The sequence below is a fragment of the Chelonia mydas genome, chromosome 5 (genome assembly GCF_015237465.2).
Source record: "Chelonia mydas isolate rCheMyd1 chromosome 5, rCheMyd1.pri.v2, whole genome shotgun sequence".
Lineage (NCBI taxonomy): Eukaryota > Metazoa > Chordata > Testudines > Cheloniidae > Chelonia > Chelonia mydas.
Window position 1 is genome coordinate 14,487,054 of NC_051245.2, and position 24,931 is coordinate 14,511,984.

The 24,931-nt window shown below is 42.3% G+C and overlaps 1 protein-coding gene across 9 annotated transcripts in view; it reads left to right on the forward strand.

Annotated features, from left to right (window-relative positions):
- CTIF (cap binding complex dependent translation initiation factor) overlaps positions 1-24,931 on the forward strand; it is a 334,688-nt gene that overhangs the window by 109,187 nt on the left and 200,570 nt on the right. For 5 of the 9 annotated variants that reach the window (XM_037902488.2, XM_037902490.2, XM_037902492.2 and 2 more), the window contains 4 exons: positions 1,917-2,039; positions 13,329-13,402; positions 14,571-14,675; positions 19,668-19,743. In XM_037902488.2, the coding sequence (XP_037758416.1) occupies positions 1,917-2,039; positions 13,329-13,402; positions 14,571-14,675; positions 19,668-19,743 (378 nt within the window). The remainder of the gene's footprint in view (positions 1-1,916; positions 2,040-13,328; positions 13,403-14,570; positions 14,676-19,667; positions 19,744-24,931) is intronic. The other 4 variants (XM_037902493.2, XM_043547066.1, XM_037902494.2 and 1 more) reach the window with 1 other exon arrangement.

The following is a 24,931-nucleotide window of genomic DNA, read 5'->3' on the forward strand; positions in this document are numbered from 1 at the left end:
TGCTGTACCCCAGTAGTTGGCTCCATAAATGTCTTTATTCCATCCTAGCTTGGCTACCTGACTGTGCCTTGTGTCATCCTCACTATTTCTCAGCAGCATTTCCAATGGCCTTCTTCCAAACCACAGAAATTAGCTAAGTCCCAGGTGACGTACATATACTAAGGTGCCACAAGGACTCCTTTTCTTTTTATGGGAAGAATCTAGTTACCTAAGGGGTTAAATGTGTTTGAAAGTCAGAGGGCTCGCTCCATGTCAGCACAGATCCCCATCTGTCATAGGTGAAACATCTCTGGGCAGAGACCACAGCTCCTCCTAACCCATCTCCTTATGACTTCAGGGCCGGTTCATCTCACTTGTTTGATTTTCTCCTCTGAGGGTTGAGCCTTCTGCTTCTCTCAGGGTGGGCAGTCAGCACTTCTTTCCCAGCATCAGCAATCAAGTCTAAACTGTACTAGCATTTAAGCAAAGTACCGTTTATTTAATGAATAAAGAACAAACATATTCTCCAGGCACAGACTATGAAGGCCTTGTTAGAATAGGCTCGGAAACCAAGGACTTGTCTACACGCCAAAGTTGTAATGCATTTAACTATAGTCATTTAGTGTGGGCACACTTGTATAAATTTGCTTATTCCGGTATACGAAGGGAAACAAGCTAGACTAGTGTAAGACGCCTGCATTCCAGGATGACCGCATCCATACTGGAGGTTGTGGTGGTATAACTACATTGCTAAAAAATCACCCTCCTAATTGATATAGTTGTGCCATATTAAAGACTGTATCAAGCAGGGCTGACTGCCTAAGGTTAATGACTGGAACCTGTACCCTGGTGTATAAGCAGCAGTATAGAGCACACTCTGGTAGTGTGTCCAGCTGGCTCTTAACGGTAAAGGTGACTGTCCTGTCTCTTAATTCATGACAGGATGTCAGTGACCTAAGACTTGAGAAGCCCCAGTTAGTACTTGTGAGATGTCAAAAGCCCTCTTTAACATGTTAGCTCTTACATCTTTTTTCTAAAGCAAATGCCTCGCTTTGTTTTCCAATTTCTAAAAATCCTTACTGGAGGTCAGCATGCTGCACTACATAATCTTTTTTGCATATTTTCCCACTTCAAAGGGCTTTTCAAAGCAAACCTTTCGAAGCCTTGTAAGACGCAAGCTTGCCAAAGATATTTTTCCCTTCTCCCACCACCTGGAAAAAAAATCCCCCTCCAGGCTTGTTTGGGTAAATATGTCTGGTCAAATCAGTTTAGCAAACTAGAATATGATGCCTCTTGCCCCCAAGAGTCCCAGAAACCTGCCGATTCTTTTACATAATAGCAAGTGTAACGAGGATAAAGACAGCACATTTGGAACAATTGTTTCACAGACGAAAATGGCGACAGTTATTCAGTATAGTGGGAGGGCGGAGCCTAGATATTTTCAAGGTGTGTGGACAGCTGATGTCTGACTGCCTAAGAAATAAGCAGAGAAAGAAGAAAATACACTACATGAGTTTATATTTTTTTTCTTTGGTAATTAATGAAACTTAGCACTGAAGCAGTACATCATGTTGCTGAATAAACATTAATTAGTCCTCAAGACAATAAGGAATGTAAGCAGCATTATCCTGGTTTTATCGATGCGGAAACTGAGGTATGAAGGGCCAAATCCTGCCTGGATTCAAACATCACGCAACCCCATTGTAGTTGGTTGGGTTGCACAGTGTATAAATAAAGGCAGAATTTGGTCCAAAGATATTAAGTGACTTACCTAAGGCAACAGAGTAAACTTGTGGCAGAGCCACAAATTCTTGTCTCCTAATGCTATGCCTGCAAGATTTAGACTACACCGACCCTCTAGTGTATTAGACTGGCATTTTTCATTAGGATAGGAATTAAGTTGCACTTGACTAAAGCGAGTTGTTTGTTGTTTCTAGGAAGAGTGGGATCACAGCAGCAGTGGGAGTTCAGGATCCCAGCCTTGTTCAGGCTCCAGGCCTGGGTCTGGATCAAGGTCTGACAGCCAAGGGAGAAGCAGCCAGTTCAGTCATTCAACCAAGGTATAAACTGATAGTATTTGATGAAAGCCGATGGAGGAATGCTGCAATCATGTGCTCGGCTTGCTGTTAACCATGGGCTTATTCTTTTAATGACATGGGTGTGTGTGTGTGTGTGTGTAAATACTTAACCTGTCTGCATAATGTATGACCTAACTGCTAAAGGCCTGGTTGGAATGCATCTCTCAGGTGTCTACATTTGAAGAGGCCTTTTTAGTAGTATCGGATGCCTTAATGTGGGAAAATAAGTTTGCTGCTGGTCAGTTTAGTCTAGAGGAAGAGGGAATTAATTTGTGCTTGAAATCTGGGAGTGCTTTAGTTTTGGGATATTATAGAGATGGTTTTAAAAAGATTTTTGCAGATCACCATTAAAAGTGAAAATATGCGACCAACCCACTAGCCTAAACCTCACAGCACAGAGTTCTGGTCTCAGGCTCAGTTCCTGTCTTGGGGCCTACAGCAGCTGTGAGCGCTGTTAGCTGATTGTGTGCTGCCAAGGTACAACTGGTGAGGCAGTGTGATGAAGGCTCTTATCCATGGGAACCTTGCCAGGTGATACGCACATAGAACTCACCATGGTACCTAGGATAATCCTGGTATTTAAGTGACTGGGAAGGTCAAAGCTCAGTCAATTGTTTACATTATTTATGGTAATAGAAAGTACAGTGATTTTATATGCGGTACTTATTAGGATTGATTGATTGATTGAACTCTATGTGATTAAATCTAAGTGATTTAAATCAGCAAGCTGAGAACCTTGATTTAAATAATCAATTTTAGTCTTGTTTTGCATTTGTATTTTTCAGTTATTTTCCTAAAGAAAGTTTGATTCTCATTGATTGGTACCCATTAATAAAGTTGATTTTCCAACTAAATATAGCCTTGATGCTAAATTTGGTACTGCTTTTTGCTAACCATGATACACTATATTTATATGTATTTATGAAAGCAGTTATGTAGCTTAATATGTGTTTATTCACATTCTTAATTTTTACATTTATATTATGTTAGAAAATGGTGAATGGTGTATTTCTTATTTATTAGATTTTACTCATGATTTGTGTCAAGCTCTCTTTGGCTGGAAATTGTAATTCAATTAAAGTGCACAAAGAGCATTTTAAAATTTGCTGAATACATTAAACCAACTGATTTATTAAACAAAGGAAGTATCATCTGTAGTTAGTGAATTGAACTGATTGTTTCAGGTCCCCATGTCCTTCAGTCTTTAGAACTAGTAGATCTCATCCTCACACCTAATTTTTATTCATAGATTAGAAGAGGAAAACAAGCTTTCCTGTGTTTTCCAAACCCAATCAATTTCTTAACTTTGAATGAAATATAATCACTGAACTAGATGAATAACCTGAAATTTAAAAAAATATTCTCTATTTACCTGCAAAAGGCAGTCATAGCTGGGTTAGCACTTCAACAAACTGGTTCCAGGTGTTTAACCAGTGACTTCTACCAGTTCAATGGTTTGACTTTCTTTAAAACTGTGGCAGCAAACAAGGCTGTTGTGGAGAAGCTAAACAAGTTGTTTGCATCGGTCTTCACTTCAGAGGATGTGAGGCAGATTCCTATACCTGAGCCATTCTTTTTAGGTGACAGAACTGAGGGACTGAGGTGTCAATAGAGGAGGTTTTGCAACAAAGTGATAAAACAGTAATAGGTCACCAGGACCAAATGTTATTCACCCAAGAGTTCTGAACAAACTCAAATATGAAATTGCAGAACTACTAACTGGGGTATGTAACCTATCACTTAAATCAGCCTCTGTACCAGATGACTGGAGGATAGCTAATGTGATGCCAATATTTAAAAAAGGGCTCCAGAGGCAAACCTGGCAATTATAAGCCAGTAAGCCTAACTTCAATATCATAAAAATTGGTTGAAACTATTACAAAGAACAGAATGATCGGACACATAGATGAACACAGTGTGTTGGGGAAAAGTCAACATGGCTGTTGTAGAGGGGAATCATGCCTCACCAATCCATCAGAATTCTTTGAGGGCAGTCAACAAGCATGTGGAGAAAGGTGATCCAGTGGATATAGTGTACTTGGACATTCAGAAAGCCTTTGACAAGGTCCCTCACTAAAGGCTCTTAAGCAAAGTAAGCAGTCATGGGATAAAAGGGTATGCCCTCTCCTGGATCAGTAACTGGTTAAAAGACAGGAAATAAAGGGTAGGAATAAATGGTCAGCTTCCCAGTGGAGAGAGGTCATTAGAGAGGTCCCCAAAGGATCTATGCTAGGGCCAGTGCTGTTTGACATATTCATAAGTGATCTGGAAAAGGGGGTGAACTGTGAGGTGCCAAAGTTTGCAGACGATATAAAATTACTTGAGATCATTAAGACAAAAGTTGACTGACAAGAGTTAAAAAAGGATCTCACAAAACTGGGTGTCTGGGCAACAAAATGGCAGATGAAATTCAGTGTTGATAAGTGCAAAGTAATGCACCCTGGAAAAAATAATCCCAACTGTGCGTACAAAATGATGGGTCTAAATTAGTTTTTACCACTCAAGAAAGAGATTTTGGAGTCATCATGGATAGTTCTCTGAAAATATCTATTTAGTATGCAGCAGCAGTCAAAAAAGCTAGCAGAATGTTGGGAATCATTAGGAAAGGGACAGATAATAAGAAAATAAATATTATAATGCCAGTATATAACTCCATGGTATGCCCAGCCTTGAATACTGCAGCTATTCTGGTCCCCTCCATCTCAAAAAAAGATGTTTTAGAATTAGAAAACATTACAGAGAAGGGCAGTTAAAATGATGAGGGGGATGGCACATCTTCCATATGAGGAGAGATCAAAAAGACTGCGACAGTTTAGCTTAGAATAGGTCCATCAATGGCTATTAGCCAAGATAGGCGGGGATGGTATCCCTTGCCTCTGTTTCCTGTGGGTGGCAGGGGATGGATCACTTGGTGATTGCCTGTTCTGTTCATTCCCTCTGGGGCACCTGGCATTGGCCACTGTCAGAAGACAGGATACAGGGCTAAATGGACCTTTGGTCTGACCCAGTAGGGCCGTTCTTATGTTCTTCTATAGAAAAGAGGTGACTTAGGGGGGATATGATAGAGTCCTATAAAATCATGAATGGTATGGAGAAAGTGAGTAGAGAAGTGTTATATTCCCCATCACATAACAACATAACCAGCCGTCACCCAATGAAATTAATAGGCAGCAGGTTTTAAACAAACAAAAGGAAGTATTTCTTCACACAATGCTCAGTCAACCTGTGGAACTGGTTGCCAGGGCATGTTGTGAAGGCCAAAAATAGAACTGAGTTCAAAAAAGAATTAGATAAGTTCATGGAGGATAGGTCCATTCATGGCTATTAGCCAAGATCATTAGGGACATAACCCCATAGTTCAGGTGTCTCTAAACCTCTGACTGCCAGTAGCTGGGACTGGATGATATGAGCTGGATGACTCAATAACTGCCCTGTTCTGTTCATTCCCTCTGAAGCACCTGGCATTGGCCACTGTTGGAAGACAGGGTACTGGGCTAGATGGACCGCTGGTCTTGCCTAGTATGGCCACTCTTATGTAGTGCTTAATATTATTATTTTAGTTAATTTAAATGATTTAATAGATCATAGTAAGTTTTGGCCTTTGACATAGATTATCATAATTTCATACTAAATTTTTAAAGGAAAATTATATTTAAATTAAATTTAAAAATCTGATTTTTTTAAAAAATGTTGATTACCTACCCTGATACTAATGTAACAAAAATAATTCTGTATTCAGATTGATTTGCAAAGGAATGGATGGGAAGGAATGATAAAAAAGTTTGTGTCATAAATGGGCAGATTTTCAAAACCCACTTTGTGTGCATTTAAATGTCTCATTTATTTGGGAGAATTTACTGCAGTTGCAGGCATAAATAGATTAATAGATATTTAGGTCAGAAGGGACCATTATGATCATCTAGTCTGACCTCCTGCACAACGCAGGCCACAGAATATCACCCACCACTCCTGCAAAAAACCTCTCACCTATGTCTGTGCTATTGAAGTCCTCAAATCGTGGTTTAAAGACTTAAAGGAGCAGAGAATCCTCCAGCAAGTGACCCATGTCCCATGCTACAGAAGAAGGCGAAAAACCTCCAGGGCCTCTTCCAATCTGCCCTGGAGGAAAATTCCTTCCCGACCCCAAATATGGCGATCACCTAAACCCTGAGCATATGAGCAAGATTCACCAGCTAGATACTACAGAAAATTCTTTCCTGGGTAACTCAGATCCCACCCCATCTAATATCCCATCACAGGCCATTGGGCCTATTTACCATGAATATTTAATTACCAAAACCATGTTATCCCATCATACCATCTCCTCCATAAACTTATCGAGTTTAATCTTAAAGCCAGATAGATCTTTTGCCCCCACTGCTTCCCTTGGAAGGCTGTTCCAAAACTTCACTCCTCTGATGGTTAGAAACCTTCGTCTAATTTCTAGTCTAAATTTCCTGGTGGTCGGTTTATATCCATTTGTTCTTGTGTCCACATTGGTACTGAGCTTAAATAATTCCTCTCCCTCTCCGGTATTTATCCCTCTGATATATTTATAGAGAGCAATCATATCTCCCCTCAACCTTCTTTTAGTTCGGCTAAACAAGCCAAGCTCCTTGAGTCTCCTTTCATAAGACAAGTTTTCCATTCCTCGGATCATCCTAGTAGCCCTTCTCTGTACCTGTTCCAGTTTGAATTCATCCTTCTTAAACATGGGAGACCAGAACTGCACAAGTATTCCAGGTGAGGTCTCACCAGTGCCTTGTATAACGGTACTAAAACCTCCTTATCTCTACTGGAAACACCTCACCTGATGCATCCCAAGACCGCATTAGCTTTTCTCACGGCCATATCACATTGGCGGCTCATAGTCATCCTATGATCAACCAATACTCCAAGGTCCTTTTCCTCCTCTGTTACTTCTAATTGATGCATCCCCAGCTTATAACTAAAATTCTTGTTGTTAATCCCTAAATGCATGACCTTACACTTCTCACTATTAAATTTCATCTTATTACTATTACTCCAGTTTACAAGGTCATCCAGATCCTCCTGTAGGATATCCCTGTCCTTCTCTAAATTGACAATACTTCCCAGCTTTGTATCATCCGCAAACTTTATTAGCACACTCCCACTTTTTGTGCCAAGGTCAGTAATAAAAAGATTAAATAAGATTAGTCCCAAAACCGATCCTTGAGGAACTGCACTGGTAACCTCCCTCCAGCCTGACAGTTCACCTTTCAGTAGGACCCGTTGTAGTCTCCCCTTTAACCGATTCCTTATCCACCTTTCAATTTTCCTATTGATCCCCATCTTACCCAATTTAACTAATAATTCCCCATGTGGCAGGGTATCAAATGCCTTACAGAAATCTAGGTAAATTAGATCCACTGCGTTTCCTTTGTCTAAAAAATCTGTTACTTTCGCAAAGAAGGAGCTCAGGTTGGTTTGGCACAATCTATCTTTTGTAAAACCATGTTGTATTTTGTCCCATTTACCATTGACTTCAATGTCCTTAACTACCTTCTCCTTCAAAATTTTTTCCAAGACCTTGCATACTACAGATGTCAAACTGACAGGCCTATAGTTACCCGGATCACTTTTTTTCCCTTTCTTAAAAATAGGAACTATGTTAGCAATTCTCCAATCATACGGTACAACCCCTGAGTTTACAGATTCATTAAAAAGTCTTGCTAATGGGCTTGCAATTTCATGTGCCAATTCCTTTAATATTCTTGGATGAAGATTATCTGGGCCCCCCAATTTAGTCCCATTAAGCTGTTGGAGTTTCTCTTCTACCTCAGATATGGTAATATCTACCTCCATATCCTCATTCCCATTTGTCATGCTACCATTATCCCTAAGATCCTCTTTAGCCTTATTAAAGACTGAGGCAAAGTATTTGTTTAGATATTGGGCCATGCCTAGATTATCCTTGACCTCCACTCCATCCTCAGTGTTTAGCGGTCCCACGTCTTCTTTCTTTGTTTTCTTCTTATTTATATGGCTATAGAACCTTTTACTATGGGTTTTAATTCCCTTTGCAAGGTCCAACTCTACTTGACTTTTAGCCTGTCTCACTTTATCCCTACATGTTCTCACCTCAATAAGGTCGCTTTCCTTGCTGATCCCTCCCTTCTTCCACTCCCTGTATGCGTTCTGCTTTTTCTTAATCACCTCTTTGAGATGCTTGCTCATCCAGCTTGGTCTACAACTCCTGCCTATGAATTTTTTCCCCTTTCTTGTGATGCAGGCTTCTGATAGCTTCTGCAGCTTTGATTTAAAATAATCCCAGGCCTCCTCTACCTTTAGATCCATAAATTCTTCAGCCCAATCCACTTCCCTAACTAATTTCCTTAATTTTTGAAAGTCAGCCCTTTTGAAATCAAAAACCCTAGTTGCAGATTTATTTTTGTTAATCCTTCCATTCAGTTTGAACTGAATTAGCTCATGATCACTTGAACCAAGGTTGTCCCCTACAACCATTTCTTCTGAGGTCCTCACTACTCACCAAAACCAAATCTAAAATGGCATCCCCTCTAGTCGGTTCAGCAACTACTTGATGAAGGAATCCATCAGCTGTTGCATCTAGGAAAATCTGAGCCCTATTATTATTACTAGCACTCGTCCTCCAGTCTATATCTGGGAAGTTAGTCTCCCATGATCATGCAGTTTCCATTAGTATTTACTTCATTAAAAACATTAAAGAGGTCTCTATCCATATCCAAATTAGATCCCGGTGGTCTATAGCACACCCCAAGCACTATCCCAGGGGAGGCTCTAGTAGTTTTCTTCCCCAATGTAATTTTTGCCCAGACGGACTCTGTCTTATCCATTTCATCGCTTCTTATTTCTTTACATTCTACCTCATCATTGATATACAATGCTACTCCACCACCTTTACCTTTATTTCGGTCTTTCCTAAACAGCACATACCCTTCAATACCTGTAGTCCAGTCATGACTACTATTCCACCATGTTTCTGTTATCCCTATAATATCTGGTTTCACTTCCTGCACCAGTAGCTCTAGTTCCTCCATTTTGTTACCTAGGCTCCTCGCATAGGTGTACAAAAGTCTTAATTTTTGCTGTTTGGCCTCACTCACATTCTGTACCCTATTAGGCACAGTCATTCTACAGCCAGTATAACCCTATTAGACTGATATCTACACTGCCCTTCCTCCTACCCACGGCTGTATCCTCTCTTACTTCGTTTTCTTTCCTCTCAAAGCTAAAATCCGGCATGGAGATTACCTGGACATCTCCCAACCATCTCCCCCAAATTCCTAGTTTAAAGCTCTCTTAATCAGTTGTGCCAGCCTCCATCCTAGAAGTATATTTCCTTCCCTACTCAGATGAAGTCCATCCCGAGAGAACTGTCCTCTGTCCATGAATGCCTCCCAGAGGCCATACATCCCAAAGCCCTCCTTATAGCACCACTGCCTAAGCTATCTGTTGATAGTCATAATCTTGTCACACCTTTGTTGCCCTTCTCTAGGAACGGGCAGAATCCCACTAAAGATCACCTGAGCCTCGATTTCCTTAAGCGTCTTCCCCCTGCCTAGCATAGTCTCCCTTAATACTTTCCAGTGAGAATCTAGCCGTATCATTTGTTCCCACATGAAGGATAATTAGGGGATTCTTTCCTGCTCCCTTTAGAATCCTTTTCAACCTCAGGTCTACATCCTGTATCTTAGCACCTGGAAGACAGTACACCCTCCTATTCTCTGGATCAGCTCTGGTTACAGGCCTGTCTATTCTTCTCAGTAAAGATACTGGTAAAGACAAAAATCGCATAGACCTGCCTTTTCCTGGTGACGCTGCTATTCTCCAGTCTATCCCCTGTTCCCTCTGGCTGCAATTCCTATTCTCCCTTGTAATCGTCTTTAACCCATCCTGTATCCTCCTGGGGCTCATATTTGGTGTAGTCTCCATTAACTCTTCCCCTTTTCCTATAGGACTAGCCGCTCTTCTCTTCTTCCTTGCCCTTCCACCTTCGGTGACTACCTGCTGAGCCCCTTCTTCATTTTCCAACTCTGCAAACCTATTCTTGAGCTCTATTTCTCCTTCACTAGCCAGACTCATAGCTGGTCATTTGCTTGTGCCATCACTATGTTATGTGGGCACAAGTGCTGTGACTGCACACACATTAGGCACACCACTGATGTAGATTTTGTCCACCTGCATTTGTGCACACAGGATTTTGAGAACAGAGTCCCTAACGTGTCTAGTCCCATAATGTGTGTAGGATCTGTTTGATCAATTCTCCTTAATCCGTCTAAGCATTTATAATGCTCTCATCACTCTGTCTTTCAATCAGCACTGTTAATTAGTCCATTAATTTTTGGAAGTAATATTCCAACTCCACTTGAGTACAAATGATTATTTAAACCCACGTGTTGGGTCACTGGGATCTTGAAGTTTAAAGCTGATTATAGTTCCCTGGGACGGCAATTATAACTATCTTAAAATACCTTTTGCATCAGGATTTGAGAACCAGCCTCTTTGATTACTGAGTTTCAGGACCATACTGAGAGCTTTTCAGTGTCCACAGCTATGCCTTGTACAGGCTTCCATATACACTGCCTTGTATAGTCTTACATATATACTACCTCACTGGTCCTTCAGTTCGCCAAGACTTCATAACTGAATACCACGGCTTTTAAATTGTGATTGAAATCTATTTAAAAAGTTGACTTGAAATAAAAATCTTAAGTGTGGAGGGACATATGCATTGAAGTGAGTGACTGAAATGGAGCACAGTGTTTTACCGATTGATCTATGTAACTTTAACTAGAGAACTGGGTAACTGAATAGCTCAGGTTTCAGAGTAGCAGCCATGTTAGTCTGTATTCGCAAAAAGAAAAGGAGTACTTGTGGCACCTTGGAGACTAAGAAATTTATTTGAGCATAAGCTACAGCTCACTTTATCGGATGCATTCAGTGGAAAATGAATAGCTCAGGACACTGATTATGGGCTATGGAGGGGATCCTCCCCACCCTGCAGTGTATTCTGTTTTGTTTTGTTGTCTCCTTCCTCTGAAACATCAAAGATGGCCACAGCTGGAGATGGGACATGGAATGGGGTGGGCCGGTACTTCGAGGTGGCACAGAGCAGTGGTTCTCAACCAGGGGTACATGTACCCCTGAGGGTACACAGAGGTCTTCCAGGGGGTACATCAACCCATCTAGATGTTTGCTTAGTTTTACAACAGGCTACATAAAAAGCACTAGCGAAGTCCGTACCAGCTAAAATTTCATACACGCCTCCCAGCCTGCTTGTCCCAGTCTGTTTGCCCAACTAGTGAAGATTGAGACCTGTTAGGTTTCACAGACTGGTTGGCTCAAGGGACCGATAACTCTATGCAGTCTTTTCCTTCTTGACTGCTGGTTCAAATCCTACTCAGGTTGGTAGTGAGTGATGGAAAGTTGTTGCCATTTGATGGCTATATGGTGGCCACTGTATGGTTGAGGTATGTTGGTAGGGCAGTACAGAGAATGCTTGCTTATACTGATGTTATGTATGTTGCAGCCATTCTGTGGACAAACAGAAGAGTAAAGACTTCAGAGCTGTCAAGCCAACACTTTCTCCTAGCACCATTTCACTTTGAAAAGAAAATGCAAGGAGCTCAGTTTGACTTTGTTTTCTTAAAACACTTGGGTTTCCCCCCTATGTTTGCAACACAAGTGGTTCGATACATATCAGGGAGGATGAAATGCTGTGTGCTGACCTACAGTGTATTTGCTTTCACACCATTTATGTAGTTAGGTTCATATCTTAGTGGGGCTGCAGTAGTCAGATGATTGTTAAGTGTAAATGTTGACAGCGAGTATCCTATGTGCTCAAGGTAAGCAGCTTTGCTGGAGATAACAGAGTGATTTTGCCTCTGAAACAGTAGCGTTCTTCCGAGGTCCTTCACCCGATGCGTGTCGATGAGGAAGGTGGACAGAAACTGCACATTTATGACAGGCTAATCTGGGGCTATGAAACAAAAGGACAAAGCATTCATCTCCCTTAGCCAAGTGTTTGTTGCTCAAAGGGTAGTGCCTTTGGAAAGAACTAAAGAATGTTTCAGTAAACTGTAAGCGTGACGTCATTCAGTGGTTTGTGTGGGAGCTAACAATGGCCCTGTACTTCCAAAGTCTTCGGGCTAGTCCTATCAGACCTCCCGCTCCCATCCCTCCATAATGCTAATTTTTTGTACGTTATGGAGTTGGGCACCGAAGTGGTGACACATAGTAATGGCACAATTATCATGTGAGTTATGTGGTATCGTGATATCTCATGATCTGATATTGTGCTGAGCCAGAAGAAATGGTGTTACTGTCGGATCTCGAGCAGTAATTATCACAGCTGTAAACCATAAAGGTGTCTGATGTCTCGTCAGATAACTCAGCCTGGTGAAATGCTGGGGTGTTGGTGTTTTTGTATCTCTGTAGACAAGGAGAGCTCTCTTGTCGTGACCGCTAAAACTGCTTCACAGTTAGCTACAAAAAGGGAGCCCCTTAAAATTCAGGGAAATGGATATGTAGCTGGATTGGATTCAGTCAGGGCCAAATCTGAGGGATGAGCTCGCTGGCCAGCAAGCCTTAAACCTGGCAAACTATGTTTCCTCTGTGAAGCCAAGTCCTGATAGACCCTGTAAGGCTTACAAGCCAAGGTTTGGGAGGGAGGGATGTCACACCTAGATCACAGCCAGAGCCAGAGCCCTCTCCTTATCAGGAGAAGTCCCCTGGCATTCTAAGTCAATGCTTTCTCCTTCCAAGTGGCTTGTGCTGGTGAATGGGGGGACATAATGCCATCAGGGACATCATGGTGGCCAAACATCTTCCAAACATTATCCCTCCCCAACACCCAGTTTCTGCCTTGTTCCCATCAGTCCTGGATCATTCCCAGTAGCTATTTGGCTGCTCATGGTTGAGTTGACACCAAATTCCCTGGAGTAATTGGGGCAGGTTTCGGCTCCACCTAATTTACCAACTTTTCAGTTTGTGCAATGAGACTTCATATTCAAATTTTCATTGGACCAGAGAAAACCTGTCCCTGTGAGTTATCACCTTCTTAAAATAGGGGTTAAAAATGGGAAAGCCTAACAAGTCTCAGAAGCAACTGGGGAAATGTGAGACCCACCCAAAATGCTGTTCATTGTAGTGTGTCTGTATTTCACCCAGATGAAGACTGTTGCTAATACTCAGTGGCAGAGTTATATGTTGGGTCAGGAAGCTCATCGTAATTCCTCAAGAATAACAATTCTTTCCCCTCTTTTTTAGAATGGCAACAAAGACAACTCCCTGGACATGTTGGGGACAGATATCTGGGCAGCCAATACCTTTGATTCCTTCAGGTAAGCTCCTTTAAAAGCCCTTTTACAAGACAGATGGAATATGTCCTCTTTTTTGTCCTTCTCCTCAGGGCTCTTCTATAGACATGCAAGCGTTGCAACTTGGAGACTGTCATGCCTCCTCCTCTCCAGTCCAGTCCCTTGTCCTAAATGCAGATAACGTGCACCTTATTTTTGCTGGAGTTCAACCTAGAGGAGGTCGGTGGGATTGTTTGCACACCAAACATCTGAAAGGTGCACTAATGTGACTAGTTTAAGGTGATGTCTGTGCTACAGTTGGAGGTGTGATTGCACATTGTGGAGGCATATCACTGCCAGCTTGAATAAAAATAGCAGTGAAGACGTGGTGGCACTTGGCTGTACAAGCCCTCCCAGAACCCTGGATACATACTCATATCCCTAGCTTGCACAGGGGTCCATGCTCCGTGTCTTCACTGCTGTTTTTAACCATGCTAGCTACCTGAGCTGCAATAACACCTCCAGTTGCTGTGTAGGCATGCCCATATCTGTCGAGGAATCTTGATACACAAAAGCGAAGAGGCCTCTCAGGGACTTGGGCGAATCCAGTTGTTTGTCCATATATCAGCAGTGCGCACATGCAGTTTGCATCAGTACTTGTGGCAGGAGCTCTTCAGTTTCCATTCCAGCACGTGGGCACTGAGAGGGTACTGCTCCAATCAACCACGAAAGATTAAATCAATAACATAAACTTTCTTCCCAGCTCTGTGCTCCATTCTGTGCTGTCCATAGAGCACTGCAGGCTTTGCTCTCGGGAGGGAGGGGTCCTCCTTGGCACTTGTTGATCCTGTACCCCAGGCAATGTAATGCACATTCCAGCAGGGATCTTCCAAGCAAGAGATGAGGATTCTTGAGAGGGCATCTCCACTGCATGGACCAGTCTAGCTGCTGCAGCAAAAGACTGAGGGGAACTTTTCAAAAGCTAAGAGCATGTGCAGCTAAGAAGGTTTAGATGCTGCACCTAAAGTTTTTATTAAGGGCAGTTAAGTGTGGCAGTGTAAAAGCTGGAGGTACCTGGTCAGGGACTGCTGGAAGTAGAAGCTATGTCTCCGGAGACAATAGCCTTTGGAAAGTAATGGGCAAGTATAGATGATATGCTCTTCCCAACATGAACACATTTCATTAATAGTGCGTTCTCCCTCTCCCTTCCTAGTGGTGCAACCTGGGATTTACAGCCTGAAAAGCTGGACTTCACACAGTTTCACAGGAAGCTCCGGAACACCCCCAAACACCCGCTCCCGCACATAGACAGAGAAGGGTAAGTGCCGTGGTGTCGTCTTCTCTCATACTGTGTGGGTGTGTGCGTGGGTGTTTGTGTGCATGCGCTCGGCTTCAGGGTGGGGAAACACGAATGGGTCACACGTGGCAGGTATTAGAAATTTGAAGTGGAAGCTTGGGTCGTCTCCTGGGGGGGCTAGTGTGGAACTGTTCCGTTGCTTTGACCAGGCCAGTTTCCAACAAATATGGGGCCAAACTAAGTCCCTTAGAGTCAAACATCCCTTAACTATGGGAAGGACTAGATCCCAGTTCTCTGATTTGGGTCCATCTCTGGTTTAAAAAATCCTAAGGGACACGGCTTCCACCTCTTTTTCTCTAGCAAGATTTCCACAGTGCTATAGTGGAACACGAAAATATTCTTCATAAATTTTCCTTGCCGTAATTTCATCCTATATCTCCTAGCCATAAACCTGTGTACATTATTAAACAGTCCCTCTCTATCCTTGGCATTTACACAGTGTAAATGCTTTTACACTGAGGCTGTATTCCTCCATTGTTGCATAAAGCTACAAATATTTACTGATAATGTTTCCAATCCTTCTTCATAAATCAGTCCTTGCAGTCCCTTCGTCATCTTTGTTCTTCTCAGTTTATCAACCTGAGCCTCCTCCAGGTGCTAAGGTGTCCAATACTTTGAGCAGTATTCTAGGTGTGACTCACCAGTGGTGGAGAAAGAAATCATTGCTTCACTGTTCGAGGCTTCTGCAAGTTGAGAAGTTGCCAGATCTTAATGTGGGTGGTCTCCCCTCTCCCAGCCAGTCAGTTCTGGCACCTAAACATTGACCAGTTAAGGAGCAATGCTGGCTATGGATATGGAGGCCGCTACATATTCTGTATGTTCTAGTTATGGCAAGATATCAGTCAATCCTTGATGTAACTCCGTAAAGTCTCCCGCAAATGGAAGGGTATAGTTTCTTTCGAGATAAGGATATAGTTACTCCAGGGCTAAATTTGGCCTCAGATAGTGCTCACTTTTGTCTGAAGAGGGATGAAAAAGTATGTTCCTGTTTAGAAGGAGTGACCGAAAGGATTAGAAATGCCTTTTATGTAATGAAGCCAGATGGCACTCATTCAGTTTTTCCATTTGCTGGAAAAAAATTTCAAAGTTTCAAGTACATTAAAATGTACCCCTCTGGGACTGAATGTTTAGTTAAGCATTGTATCGCAGTTGGTGGAGCATCCCAAGGACAGGACTTGGTAACTTTCCATTTTAGATAGCAGTGTGGGAGACCAGGCCCTTGAACTGGTGAGAAACAAAGCATGCTATCTTCGTGGTGCGCTCAGAACATTGGCCTAGGTCTTTGTGGACTGGCGTTCTATGGAGTTTATAAATAGCATCTTAAAGAATAGCTAGAATAACCTCTAAAGCATTTTTAACTGGTGATATTTTTGTCTACCTCTGTTTTTAAGAATTTTGTACAAAGGGTGCTATGTAAAAATCAAATACATTGTGCTCAAGATCTCGTGGCTCTTTTCAGACAATCACAGCCATCAGAGGTGAAGGAGACCTTTTATATTCATTGGATCATCCGCCCTGCTAATGCAGGTTTCTTTTGCGCTATAGTAGATGTGTTCACCAATTTCTAATTGAGCGATTGCATTCATCCTATATTCAGATTTACCTGATACAGTATTATTAATTTTCTGCCCTGAATTGGCATGCAGTGTTGCTGGGTGCCATTAAAAAATTGTATTGTTTCATTGCAGAGGTGGCTGGATTTCAGCCGGGCAATGATTCTGCAGTTCAGAGTTTGCTTTGGGCTCCTTTTGGATGAAAGGCACTAGACAAATAAGTCTTTAATTCTACACTATTGAATGTTGGTTTGGGGTTTCTTTATCAGAGTCCAACGTAAATCCACAATAGCAAGGATAAAGACAAAACCCTATGCTTAATTCACCTTGTTATGCTCATTTGTTACAGGGACAGCGAGAGATCTTACTGACTATAGTTGCTCAGTTCAAAAGGATGTGTCAGGAATGTCTTTGTGGACCACCTCAGATGCATAATGTAGTTTAAATGCAGCAGGTTTTAGTGGGGGCGGACTCTTGGCAGGTTGATTGGAAATTAAAACTTTATAGTAATAAACTATAACTTTGGGCCTTGATCCTGCAGTTGGATCAGCATGGGTAGATCTGTGTGTCAACGTGGAGTCCTGTTGAAAGCAGTGGGCCACCATTTAGGTGCAAGAGGCCACCCATGTGAATCTGATTGCAGGACTGGGGCTTTATTTTTGTTTGTTGCCTTTCACACAAAGTGTGCACCAGAACTCTTACCAGAACTAAATAATACAGCTGCCGAATTGAAATAAGAAGGGATAGCAGAAGTAAAAAAGTGAAATGAACATCATCAACTTAACAGCCATGCTTGAGTTTGAAAAGATTTCCCAATAATTGTCAGCAATACAAGTTACAAATAACCCCGACTAGAACTGAAAGACCAGAGAACAGTTTTTGTCTCTCTTTTTGAGTTTGCTTACTTTGTGCATTCAGCAGCATTTTGTTTAGACACAGCTTCTCTCTCTCTATCTCCTGGATAGTCAGCTAGTTAGTCAATTTCTCCTTTTGCTTGTGCTGGTTTTTTGTTCATCCAGGGACAGTGGGAAGAAAAACTTAAAGCTCATGTTCTGTTATGTCCACTGTGATCCCTAAATCCTTTTCAGAGTCACTGTTTTCCAGGATACAGTCCCACATTCTGTTGGTACGATCTTCACTCTTTGTTCCTGGGTGTATGACCTTGCATTTGGCTGTAATGCATTTTGATTGAATGGGCCCACCTTGCCAACTGATCCAAATCACTCTGTTTGACTGTGCTATCATCATTATTTACCTACCAATCTTTGTGTCATCTGCAAATTTTATCAGCAGTGATTTTATGTTTACTTCAGATCATTGATGAAAATATTGAATAGTGTGGGGCCTGGAACCAATTTCTGCAGAACTCCACTGGAAACACCTCCATTTGATGATGATTCCCCATTGACAACTACTTCGTGAGATGTCTCAGTTAGCCAGTTCCTCATCCATTTAATGTGCGATTCATTAAATATTCTATAGTGCTATTTTTTTAATCAGAATGTCATGTGGTACTAAATCACATGCCTTACAAAAGTCTACTACATCTGCATAGTTCCCTTTTATCAATCAAACTTGTAATCTTATCAAAAAATGAAATCGGGTTTGTTTGACAAGTTCTATTTTTCATAAAAATATCTTGACTGGCATTAATTATATTTCCATCCTTTATTTCTTTATTAACTGAATCCTGTGTCAGCTTTTCTGTTATTTTTCCTGGGATTGATGTCAGGCTAATTGGTTTATAATTACAGTAGTTGGGTCATCCCACTTATCGTTTATGTGCACTGGCATAACACTAGAACTCCTCCAGTCTTCTGGAATTTTCCTGGTATTCCAAGGTTTATTAAAAGAGAATATCAGTAGGCCAGAGATTTTTTTTCTAGCCAACTCTTTTAGGACTCCTGGATGTGGTTAACCTGACCTCCTGATTTAGAAATGTTTATCCCTAGTAGATACTGTTTAGTATCCTCCTTAGTTACTAATGGACTGAAAAGTTGTTCATTATCTTCATGTAATATGAGTACATCATCCTGCTTCTTTCCAAATAGAGAACACTAATATTTATGGAACAGTGTTGCTTTTTCTGTTTTGTTAACAAATTTACTTTACTATCTCCACCTAGTAATTGCTCTGTAGCATTGTTAGGATTTCTTTGTTCCTGATGTTCTTAATATACTGAAACAAAACATGTTTATTGCCCTTAGTGTTGCCATGGATTTGTCCCTGATTTCTCTTGCTTCCTTTATCAGCTTTCTACACTTCATAACTTATAATTTATATTGATTGCTGTCTACTTCTCCTTTTATCCATTTGTTATATTATCTTTTTTAAACTATTTGCAGCCTTCACTTCCCCACCGAACTCAGATAGGCTTTAACCCAAAGTTGTCGTCTTCCTCAATTGTGGAATCATAGTTTATTTTTGGCCATCTAATGAAGACTTCTTAAAGAACTCAGAATTTTCATACACATTTGTCTAACTTTTTCCTCTCGGTTTTGCTCATAATTTTCCTCAGATTTGGGAAATTAGCCTTTTTGAAGCACGCAGTATATATATTACTGGTTGGGACTGTCCTTTGTTTATCTGTACTAACTGTGATCAGTCACGATCACTGGCCGCATTGAACATACATTAAATATTTGTAACCATATTTTAAAATCCAGTAACGGAAAGCACTTCTCTTTAGTTTTATTATATTTTTATTAAGGTTTATATGTATACGTCCTTATAACTCGAACAAGAAGGCAGGAATGAAAATTGCTGAGAAAATTGCAGATGCATCAGATGAAGTGAGCTGAAGCTCACGAAAGCTTATGCTCAAATAAATTTGTTAGTCTCTAAGGTGCCACAAGTACTCCTTTTCAGTTAACATTCAGGGAGAGATAAAGGTGTTGCATGTGTGAATCTCCCATTTGAGCTCAAACTCTGCAGCTTTCCAGGCCCTTCTTTTTTAACCTTCTGTCCCCTTCTGTCCTTTTCTTTAAAAAAAAAAATAAAAAAATCCTCTATAAATCTGACACTGGCCTATGCTTGAACCAGGGATGAGTGCTGAGAATTAGCAGTACACTGGGAAACGTAAGGGGTACAGAGAGTTGTGCCAAAGTTTCTCATGCAAAAAATGTTCGTGCACACAGAAGCAAATAGTCATTGGTGCAAACAGATCTTGGAGAGGCACTTATCTGTTTGGCATGGATGATTACCTGTGTGCATGTGGCTGTTTTGGAGGCACGGGTTATTTGGCCCAGAGATCCTCCCCATTCTTTTTTTCCCCCCATTTGAAGATAGAAAACTAAACTCACCGTCTGTGGTGGGTGAGAAACATTAACTTTGGTTTCAGTGGAGGTTTCACATGCTCTTTTTTTTTTTTTTTATTTTGTTGTTGTTGTTCCTGGCTCAGGCTTGGAAAAGGGAAGCACGAGGATGGAGACGGAATCAACCTGAATGACATAGAGAAAGTCCTTCCCGTCTGGCAGGTATGTTTTGGTGGCACCGTGTTGCTGATATATTGCTATTTTTCCCATTTGTTCGTATTGCTGATGAAGATGGCGCCTTCTCTTGTGCTGTACCCCCCATGGAGATCTAGCTGGCTATGTAAATTTAAGTCCTGTGGTCAGCTACTTGTGATGTTTGTGTAATCCACAACAGGGGAGTGTGGGTTTTTGTCTGCCGTTTGGGGGCTGTTTCTTTGAGTCTGCTGTCACTTCCAGCTAAGGAACATAGACCTAGATTCACAGAAGCACTTAGGTGCCTAAACCGCAGATTTAGGCACTTAAGTCCCAGTTTTGAACTTCACTTGTTCACAGAACTCCCGCTGAACCTGTAGGTGCCTAAACTCAGTCAGCACCTTGCTTTTTGTAGTAAAAGCTCCTTAAGCACCTGTTTCTGCCTCTGGACATGCGCACTGCTGCCTCGTTCTAGGTGTCCGGATGTGTGTGTCCTGCCCAAGCACCAGAGCAAGTCATGAACCAGGGGAAGACAGGCATTCAGCTGCCTAATTCACAGGCAGGGCTTGATCTAGTAGCGTGCTCAGAGGCCGCCTACTAGATTGGGTCCCCATAGGGGAGTTTACAGAAGAAAGCTGGGGAGAGAGGAGGAGAGTCTCCCTTATAAAATTTAGCCCAGTGGTTAGGGTATGCTGAAGACCCCGCCCAGTTCAGGTCCCCCCTCACCTGTGGGGGAGAAGGGATTTAAACAGGGATCTGCCACTTCTCAGATGAGTGCTCTACTCATTGGGCTATGGGATATTCTGGTGTGGGGTTCCCTCAGACTCTCCTGTTGAAGCTGTTGCAATGTGGATAGATAAGTAAAGAGTCATGTGGGCCAGAGGGGGAGAGTGCGCACAAGCAGAAGAATCACTCTGTAGCCTGGTGCTTAGAGCACTCACCCAGGAGATAGATGAGAGACCCAGGGTCCAGTCCCCTTGCTCCAATGACTCTTTTTACTTCGTTATCCAAAGTGGAACCGCTTCAACAGGAGACACGGAGGGAGTCCTCCTCCCAGCTTTATGCCTTGGGCATCTAACTCCAAAGAGGTTTCCCTGTTGTGGGTGGCTAGCGGAGATCTGCACCGAGCTCAGCAGGAAGGCTGGGGCTTAGCACACCCCCCTCTTGTTGGTATCTTCCATTGGCTAGTTTAGGCAGCTCCTTGCCAGTATGTTGGCTTTTATGAATCGCATTCTGAGGCCCCTCTCTCTCCCCATTCATTGTATAGGGAGCTTAGGAGCCTACCGCAGGCTGCGTGAATCGCAGTGTGTTCCTGTGATTTTCTAGGCACCTAAAAGTTATGGCGTTGTCATGCTCAGCGTCACAACATCTAAGTACCGTTGTGAATCCAGACTGTAGTCCTTCAGTTCAAGTAGCATGACCTCATGCTTGACACTCTGAAAGCCTCCAGTTCAAGTCCTGCTGTTAGGCCAAGCGGGGTCCCTGTGTCCCTTGAAATACTCAGTGAAGCGTTTATATATGGATTATTGTCTTGAAAAAAATTCTCTAGCCCTTTCCTTTCCGGGATCCATTCTCCCCAGACACCTTTCCACTAGAATAGTTACGGCTAAACTGTCTTTGACACTCTGGTACAGCAGCCTATGTGGTAAGTGGGGAGAAGGCTTTCAGGTTAATAACTCCTGTTGAGTTTGCCTGCTGGTCTGTCTCAGTTACGCTTCACTTGCTAGTGTCCTAAACCAGAAAGGAGCTGAGCACCTGCATTTCCTGTTGGACTCAGTGAAAGCTGAATATGTTTGGTTCCTCTCTGGGTCAGATCATATCTGAGACTTGAGAATCACCCCCTTCCTTGCCTCCAGAACTGAAGAATTAGAATGTCTTGCATGTGATGAGGTGGGTGATCCTCTGTTCTCAGCTACCGAGCAAAAAGTACTCCAATATCTTGAAGGACTTCCTAAACTCTGCCAATGTTTAAACCTCTTCTTCTGGAGCGTTTGGCTTTTTTCACACCTGATGTGTCCACTACAAACCCATTGCCTTTGAATACTTTGGCCCTAATTATTCTCTCTCACTGTTCTTACACCTTTTTAAATCCATTGATTTCAATGTATTAATCCTGATTTATACCAGTGTCAGAGGAGAATCAGTCCCTGTATGTTATATTGAGCCTTTGATAATAGCTTTACTTTGAGACATGACCGTTGCCGCATGTGACTCGGGAACCTGAATTGTTATTCAGTCAAAGACCCATCACAAAGACCTACTGTTTTAATTTGGTGTATCAGTTTTGCCTGTAGGCAGATTTGTAGAATATTATGTTTATTTCAAAGACCTGTTATATGTGTATGTGTTGTCACATGTGCATATGAAAGCTAAGAGCCGTGCAGTTACTGCTATGGATTTATCGCGTGTAGCGTTAACAAGCAAAATACTTACTGGCAGCTGGTGTAAGCCTGATAGATCATTGTTAACTGGATTTGAATGTAATCATGCAGCGCTGGCAATGACTGGTTTGCTGTTTATCACTCTCTTTTAAATGAACCTTAGGAATATAATGCTAGATTCACAAAGATTCTTCGGTGCCTAAACCCCAGACTTAGGCACCTAGTCTGGGTTTTGGGGCTAAGTCCAGTTTTAGGCTCCATTGAAATCCACAAAACTCTTACCAAATCCTGTAGGCGCCTAAATTCACTCAGCACCTAAATTTCCAGGGTAAATGTTCCCTTGGCACCTATGTTTCTGCCTCTGAGCATGTGCGCTGCTGCCTCAATCTAAGCATCTTGACACCTAGGTCCTGCTTAAGCCCTAGAGTGATTCATGACCCTGGAAGATAGGCATTAGTCCGCCTGTTTTGCATTCATGGCCCAATCTAGCAGATGTGCTCTGAGGCCTTCTGCCCCATGGGGTCCCTTTCAAAATCTGGCCGGGTGCAGAGGTGATAGTGCCCAGCTTATAATGTTCAGCCCAGTGGATCGATCTCTCTCCTGCGAGCTGCAGGAGATCCCTGTTCAAATGTTGTCTCCCCTAGTGGCAGAGGGGGGAATTGAGCCTGGGTCCCCCACATCGTAGCTGAGTCCTCTAACTACTGAACTAAAAGTTACAAGGTGGACGGCAGCACCACCTCAACCTCCTCCTTGTCCCACAAGCAGGGGTTCCTGTTTGTGAATCGCTAGCAGAGAGAGGCACCTCCCTGCTGCCTGGAAGTAGGCTTCTAACTCCATGAGAGTTGCAGGGTTTAGCACACATCCCTCTCATTGGTGTCTCCCATTGGCCAGCTTTGGCAGCTCTCTGCCAAGTGTGCTCGCTTTTGTGGATTGAGTTCTGAGATGCCTGTCTCTCCCCGTTCATTGTATAGGGAGCCTAGATGCCGAGCTCCAGTTCTGTGAATTGCAGTGTTGTTCCTGTGATTTTTTTCTAGCCACCTAATAGCTAGACCTTGTGCCACTGAGTGTTACAGCACCCAAGTGCCGTTGCAAATCTAGCCCCATAGTGCTTAAGCATGTTAGAAAAAGCGTTGGTGTAAGGGTAGGAAAACAGTTCAAGGTGGTGTGAGCTCTTCAAAATCTTGTGAGTGGCTTGTTGATAAGCACCTTATAACTGGACAATTACTGCTTCCAGTTCATCTGCCAGGACCTGTGTGTTAACAGTTCCCTGTATGGTGGAGAGAAAAGCTGCGTGGGCAGAGTGCTGAACTGAATGCACTAATAGGTCTCGTCTGTAGTTCTATGATGCATTACATTTTACGTGGCTAAGAATTCTGAGCTCTTTCTCAGCCTTGATAGCATTAATGAGGCATGCCAAATAGAGGCAAAAGGAACCTTTTCTCCCTTCTTGATGCCTCATAAATTTTGGTTTACTTTTATGTGGGTCTGCACTGGAAATGGACCCTGAATCAAAACCGTTTCCAAACACAGCCAGGTTTTGAGGGAATTCACAGTCCAAACTGAGATCTGTATCTGACAATTGCTGTGGCCTCTACAATGGAATGTGAGATCTGAACACGCTGGATCTTTTGGGATATTCAAGATCTTAATAAGCTTTGCTGGTAGAACCCATCTCTAGTTTACACAGAAGATATCACAAGAGACATCTGTGGTTTTTTGGCAATACCAATATTGTAGGCTAAGTGAACAGAACAAAGATGAACTAAAAAAAGTCTGCATTCAGTTTTCCTGGGTAGTTTTCCTTTCCTTTTCCCAGTTTCCCAGCCTTTTGTTCTGAAATGGAAATATTTATACCACTCCCCACTGGGAAGAGTAGGCAAGAGTGACGGTGCATTCTGCCATCTTGTGGACAGTTGTATTAAGGCATCACCAAAGCAAGTGGTGATGTGTCAAATTTGTTCTCAACAGCATAGATAGATTTAATTTTGTTAGGGTTTTTTTCCATCTTTTTTCAGTTCAGTCCCAAGCTGATCTGTTGCTTTTGGTAATAAACTGCCTTTGTTTTGAAAGAGTGTGCAATAATGGTTGTAGTAAGTAAAAGAATAAGGTTAACCACATTGGGGTAGAAGGAGTGTTTCTTTTCATTTGTACAGTGCCTAGCACATTGGAGAGACTACTGGAAGCAAATAACGGCAGGATATGCCTTGTGTTGTCGAAATCTGGTGGCTTCTGGGTAATACGCAATTTGTGATGACAAAAGGTGAAATTTTCAAAAAGTACCTAAGTGACTTAGGTGCCAACATGCCATTGGAAGTCAATGGGATGTAGGCACCTACGCCACTTAAATTCTTTTGAAAACTTTCCCCAGAGAGACTGCTGCAAATAGTCTTCGGTGGGGAAAAATATGTTTTGAAGGTAAATAAATATTCTCTGTTCATAGGACCCACTTTGTTATTGCAAGGCTTTGTGGTGCTGTGTTTGCCCAGGGAAGCTCAGAAGCAGTGTCTGGTTTTCATCATCCTCTTAGTTTTTACCTGGCTTGTCAGCTGCTTTGACAGAGGCACAGGAGACCAAATGACTTGCCTGACATGGAAATATCACGGAGGTGTGGTCCTTAGCCTTAGCGGGGAGCATGCAGCATGAGCTGTGCTTTCACGTTCATTGGCAAATGCATGGGGAGTCTGGTGGGCTTGGAAATGGTTATCACTGAATGCAGTGATCTCAGCTGATTAAATTCTGCAGATGGCAAAACCCTGGCAAGCTATAAATTAACCAAACGAAAACCAACCTGGTGCACAAATGGCCACATTTTGCAGCTCTCCATGTGTAGCTCTCCC